Source organism: Tupaia chinensis, unplaced genomic scaffold (assembly GCF_000334495.1).
Source record: "Tupaia chinensis unplaced genomic scaffold, TupChi_1.0 Scaffold000311_2, whole genome shotgun sequence".
Lineage (NCBI taxonomy): Eukaryota > Metazoa > Chordata > Mammalia > Scandentia > Tupaiidae > Tupaia > Tupaia belangeri.
In genome coordinates this window covers 6,754,904-6,761,481 of record NW_006159803.1, presented here as the reverse complement: position 1 = coordinate 6,761,481, position 6,578 = coordinate 6,754,904, and the positions used below count along the sequence as shown (strand labels likewise).

At 37.1% G+C, this 6,578-nt stretch overlaps 1 protein-coding gene across 3 annotated transcripts in view; it reads right to left on the bottom strand.

The window, feature by feature from the left end:
* LOC102485450 (succinate dehydrogenase [ubiquinone] cytochrome b small subunit, mitochondrial) overlaps positions 1-6,578 on the bottom strand; it is a 117,393-nt gene that overhangs the window by 12,347 nt on the left and 98,468 nt on the right. For all 3 annotated transcript variants that reach the window (XM_006150995.3, XM_014588810.2, XM_006150996.3), the window contains 3 exons: positions 6,058-6,186; positions 4,398-4,558; positions 2,773-2,940 (listed from right to left, as the gene is read on the bottom strand). In XM_006150995.3, coding sequence (XP_006151057.1) covers positions 2,773-2,940; positions 4,398-4,558; positions 6,058-6,186 — 458 coding nt within the window. The remainder of the gene's footprint in view (positions 1-2,772; positions 2,941-4,397; positions 4,559-6,057; positions 6,187-6,578) is intronic.

Here is a 6,578-nt window from a genome sequence, read left to right as displayed (position 1 = left end):
TGATGTTTTTTTTTTTTTTTTTTTTTTTTTTTGCTATAGGACTCATGCACTCGCCAGAAAGACAGAAACACAGAGAGACAGAAAGCAAGAAATCACCCCCCAGGGGGATGGCCATGCCACAATCCCTTCTCCATTCTCTTCTTGGGATCCTGGGCACGCACACACATGCGCCCAGTGTGAGTTTAAGCCACTGGGTCTGGTACTCAAACTGAGGTCGACTACATGGGAGTCTAGCAACATAGCCATTACGCTAACTGCTGGTCCCTTGATTTTTTTTTTTTTTTTAATCTACAGCAAACAGCATGCTTAGTGGTAAAAATGTTGAAAGCTTGTTCTCTCGGATCGGGAAAGATAAGGACACCACTATCATCACTTATTTCAACACTGTGAAATAAGACAAGGAAAAGAAAGCCAATTAAACAGCTTTCAGAAAAGAAACTGCCACTAGTTGCACTTGATAAGATTACAGGTGCAGAAAATCTAAAAAAGGGCCAATTCCACAACCTGCTGGTTGGGGGAGCCAGATTCCACATGGCTGACTGCAATTCAAGTCCTAGGCCTTGTTGCTTGGAAAATATGCCAGGTCTATGTGCGTGCATGCCCAGAATCCCAATGGGATGGAGAAATGGAAGATAATTGATTGTGGCATGACCACATCTCATAGGTGGTATTTTCTCCTCTCTCGTGAGTACATATGCCCTTTGGCAATTAAAACAAGTAAAAGAATCTATAAATAATTAAAATGTATAATCGCAATTACAACATTACTGAACACATGATCAAGAAACAAAAAAATCATTTGTTATATAGCAACAATAACATAAAGCATTGGTAAAATTTAAAATATTGAAAACTAATCAACTATCTAGAAATAAGTGTAATAAATGATGTGTAAAACTTGTACCCATATAACTAAATATTGAAGAAAATTAAAGAGACCTCAAATAAATGAGAGAAAAATTGTGTTAGTATACACAGCTGAGTGAAGATGTTAATCTTCTCCCAAATTAATATACAGATTCAGTGCAAAGGTAATTAAAATCTGATAGATTTGTTTCCATTTATCTTTTGTGGTACTGACAAGCTGATTCTAAAATGAATTTTTAAAAAAGGTAAGAATCAGGAATGATCATGACGATCTCTATAGGAAAACAATGAGGAAGATTTGTTCTACTAAACATTAAGACCTTTTGTATACAGTGATATTAATTAGAACAATATGGTACTGATCACATGAGAGTCCATCCCCTTAACCACCACACCACCTGCTGGCCCCTAAAAGACACCATTTTCAGTATTTTCAAAACACACAAGATGCCTAGGAATAAATTTAGCAAAAGATAAGTTATATCCTTACACTTAAAACTACAACATTGCTAACAAAGATAAATAAGATTCAAATAAGGGAAGGAATATTCCATGTTCATGAACTAAAGCCTCAGTATTATAAAGATGTCAGTAATCACTGATATCTTTGGAGCATGATCCCAATCATGTTTTGATATATAGCTGTAGCATGATCCAGTCATGTTTTTTCTTCACAAAAACTTCAGTTCTAAAATTTATGGAAATGCAAAAGACAAAGAAAAGCAGGCTGGGTGGTGTGGTGATTGAGGTACTGGACTCCCACATGGTTTGACTGACCAAGATTTGAGTCCCAAACCTGGTGGCTTACTTTCTCACTTTCCCTGTTTCTCTGTCTTTCTCTCTCTGGTCAAATTAAAGAAGAATGACTAAAATAAATAATTCTTTTAAAAAAATTAAGAAAAGCAGGTAATCTTAAAAAAGGAAAGAGTTAAAGAATTTATACCTCAGATATTGAAATCTACCACAAAGCTATAAGTAAGCTGAATAAATTCAGTGTAAGCAGACTTAATAAGGACTGTTTTAAAATATAAAAAAAATAAGAACTAGCAGGTGGCATGGTGGTTAGGGCACTGAAATCCCATATGGCTGACGTGGTTAGAGTTCTGGACCTGGCAGCTTCCTTTTTAACTTTCCCTCTCTCACTCTCACTCTCTCTCTGTCTATCTCTGGTAAGCATATGTGACCTACAGCAAAATTTTAAAAAGAAATAACAGTAAATGAAATTAAATAAGTAATTCTTTAATATTTAAACATAAAACTACAGCTGGAGACAATTTACATTACACATTTTAAGAAAAAATTTGCCTTAAATTCAGTATCAGGAAAAAGTAAATCCTTTCAGCTAGATAAACTGCTACAGTGACAGTTCATCTTGATATTCCTTCCAAGAAACTCTAGTATGTTTAGTGTTTAAGTGTAATAAGGAAGTAATCACAAGTGCTTCACATATGTTGTTGGCTCCCCAACCACGCTTTTTGCTTATTCAATATTAAGTAAAATTATCTCAAATTCTGTTTTTAATTGCCAGATGGCATGTAAGCTTGCCAGAGAGACACGAAGAGAGAGACAGAGAGAGAGAGATCACCTCCCATGGGGTTTGGTCATTCTGCAATCCCACATCTTCTATTTCTCCATCCTTCAGGACTTTCGGCATACACTCACATGCGTCTGGTATGTTTTTCCAACAGTTGGGGTCAGCTGACCATATGAGATCTGGTTCCCTTAACTATTAGGCTATGGGGCCATTTCCAAATTATTTAAATATTAAATACATAACTAATTAAGCTGGGCCTTCAATGTTTTAAAATTACTCTGTCTCCTTACTTGCCATAGGGAGGAAAAGAAATTGGTAATGCCAAAGACACAGTCCATGTCAGTAACTCCTGACAAATCAGAAATATTTACCTGATCAAGTCCTTCTCCAGCTTTCCGGAGATTCTGTAGTTGGTAAACGTCCAGACTTCTTCCATTATCTTGACAGCACAAATCAAGCACAACACAATTCTGGTCCTCAAAAGCATTGATTTGATGAAAACTAAGAAAAGGTTTGCTGAAGTACATCCCTGGAAGAAGCTACAGAGGAAAACATAAATAATGAAAATGTTTCTGTCTTTTTTTTTTTCCTTTAAAAACCAGATCACAAAGCTAAAATTAAGAAAAATTTACTCTCTTAAATGACAGGACCAGTGGTTGCTAAAGAAATAGAATTCAGGGAACCAGCAGTTAGTGTAATGGCTATGTCGCTGAACTCCCACGTAGTCAACCGTGGTTCGCATCCCAGACCCGGTGGCTTAAAACTCACGCCGGCGCGTGTGCGTGCGTGCCCAAGAGCCCGAGAGGAGAATGGAGGAGAAGGGATTGCGGTGTGACCATCCCCCCTGGGGGGTGATTTCTCGCTTTTTGTCTCTATGTCTCTCTCTGTCTGTCTGGCGAGCGCACGCACCTTATAGCGAAAACCTCTCCAAAATAAAAAAAGAAATAGAATTCAGAATGTAGAAGCAAATATATGCTAAGCTTTGCTTGTTTAAGTCATCTCATCTCTTGTTAATCAATGAATTGGGGCTACTGATATAGACCAATCAACTGTTCCAACTAACTTGAAAGTCACATGAAATATGGCCCAGTGTTTTGAGGGATAAATAAATTCTGTACTCTAAATACATGGTTAAGTAGAAAATATTACTACTATTAAATATACTTAGATAAAAGTAACTGACTCATTATTCCACCCATTACTAAAAATATACAGGAGGTGGGTAATAAAATTCAGAGAAATTCAAGATACTATCTCTTTAGAGAAGTAAAAAGTAAGCAACTGTAATAGTGCTATTAGTCAGGAGCATAGAAAAGTCCAACATACCTTGGACTTTGGTAAAATTATCATATTTACTATCAAGAATTTACAGAAAGAACTAAAGTATCATTGCAAAAGTTACAGAAGATCACTGAATGAACAACACAAAGACATGTCTTTGGCAGCTATTACGATATGGAAACACTTCTCAATGCCATTTTAATTGAATCAGATAATAAAAAGGATAAAATTACTTTCTATAAATTTCTGATATCTCAGGACCAGCAGTTAGCGTAATGGCTATGTCTGTCGCTGCACTCCCACGTAGACGACCACGGTTTGAGTCCCAGACCCGGTGGCTTAAACTCACACTTGGCGCGTGTGCATGCATGCCCAAGATCCCAAGAAGAGAATGGAGAAGGGATTGTGGTGTGGCCATCCCCCCTGGGGGGGTGATTTCTTGCTTTCTATCTCTGTCTCTCTCCGTCTGTCTGGCGAGCACATGCGCCCTATAGAGAAAATCTCTTCAAAAAAAAAAAAATCTGATATCTCAAGGACCACTGTACTAATTAATAAGTACTAGTAAATAAATAACTAGTCCCATTATGAAAGAAGGTAATATCATTAATTAAGAGTAACTTATGTACATAAGTAGCGACCAGTTGTGAAAAATCAAACATGAAAATTTGCCTTTGTATCTAATAATTTCATGATAAAAATACGCAAAATATTCTACCTGTCCAGTGTGCTTATCCACCACATGAAACTGTGTATTATATTGGGGTTCCCAGCTTATCCCATCTGAAAAGGCCTTTCCCCAAATTTTAGAAGTGAAAATTTTCCACAGATTCATCTTTACAGGCTGTTCAATGAAGATTATGTAGTTCTTTGTCATTCCTAAAAGGTTCAGGCAGACAATAAAATGTTACTTGGCAAAGTATAATTGTGTTAAGTGTGATTATTACGGGGACTCTTCCAAATGCATAGACATATTACTGCTAACCTAAACAAATGCCAGCCAAAAATACTTCCTCACTGTTTCCCAGCTTTGCTATTCTGTATTTCCTGTTCTTGAGCCAGTCCTGAGGCCTAGTGGTGAAGGGAACCAGATACCACATGGCTGACTGTGTGGTTTAAATTGTGGCCTCAACAGCCTGAAAAACATGCCTGGCATGTGTGTGTGTGCATGCCTAAAGTTCCAACAGGATAAAGAAATGAAGAAGGGATTGCAGTATGGCCATGCCACACTGGGGAGTGCCTTCTCCCTCTGCCTCTGCCTCTGTGTGTCTCTGTCTCTTCCTGGCAAGTGTACATGCCCTCTGGCTTATAAACAAAATAACAACAACAACAACAAAACACACTTTTCATCCCTACATGACATTGAAGGTCCTCAACTTGATTTTTTCCTTTTAAAAGTGTTTTTATTTAGGAACAAGGTAAAGCAGCATAATATTAATGTGTTATTTATGACCTATCTATTTCATTCCCTTAAACCTTTCCTAATTACAGATCAAGGATCCAGAAGCAGTTTGGCTATAATGATTTAGAATACAGAAAATAAATATCCTGAGTAAAACTAAAAATAAATATTCTATATAAAATATGAATTTTCCACAAAAATACAGATAAGATCTTTACATGTATGATTATTTTTATAGGTTTTAAAGTTACCTGAAATTTTGGATTCTGTCCATTTTTTAGCAATTGCTTATACCACGCCAACTGTTCCTTTTGATTTTAGTGCCACAGGGCACTAAAATGTATTCTCCAAAGAGACAGAGAGAAAGAGACAGAGACAGCACCTCCCAAATGAGTTATGCTGCAATGTCTTCTCTTCCCTTTCCCCATCCTATTGGGATTTTGGGTATATACATATGTACTCAGCATGTTTTTCAAGCTGCTGGGACTGGGATTCAAACTACAGTCAGCTATGAATCTGACTCCCTAACCACTTGGCTATCGGGCTAGCCTGCAACTTTATCTTTCCAAGCAGTCAGCTGGCTAGGGTAATAAGTATGTGACTAAACACAGTAAACTTAACTGGCATTACAAAGCATGTTGGGGAGACAGCAGGTGGCATAGTAGTTAAGAGCTCTGGACTCCCACATGACTGACTGCACTTCAAGTCCTGGACCTGGCAGCTTGTTTTCTCTCTCTCTCTCTCGCTCTCTCTCTCTCTTGCCCTCCCTCTGTCCCTTTTTGGTCAAATTAAAATAAATTAATAAATTAATAAGGTTAAATAAAATCATCAAAAACAATTAAAAAAAAGAAAAAGCACCTTGGTTATCACTATATTCTGACAAACTGTATTAACATACTACTTGCCACATCTAGTTTCTCTGCTACAAGAAGATAAAGTCAGGCCCCATTGCAATTTGCCTTGTGTATGGACTCACCAAAGCTATGGTAGTAAGACACCTTCATTTTCTCTGTAGAAGCAATAGAACATATCACCTGGGCTCCATGGATTGTCTCTCCAACGTCCACTTTCTCTGGAGGAACCCGAATCACATTATAGCAGGAACCTGGAAAACAGAAAGTCTATCCTAACTATTTTATGTTCATTTTAAAATGAAAGATAACCTTTACACTTGCAGAGTAGGAAAAAGCTAAGAGATTAATGCAATATGCATGACACTCATGTTTCATAGTCATTCCAAACATTTGGATCTAAAAATATATTAAATTCATGAAAGTTATTAGCTAAGGTTTTGAAACAAGACAAAGTAATCACCAACAGTTCACTGTATCTTAATGTTCTCAAAAGTCATTGTTCCTCACTCTCAGAAGATGAATTCAATAACTACTTCAGAGAAAAAGATAAGATAGCAGCCGGGAATGTCTTCAAATTCTGTTTGTCCCTCTCCTCACCCTATCGTAACAACTATAGTATCTTTGCAGTCTGTCTAGCTCTTTC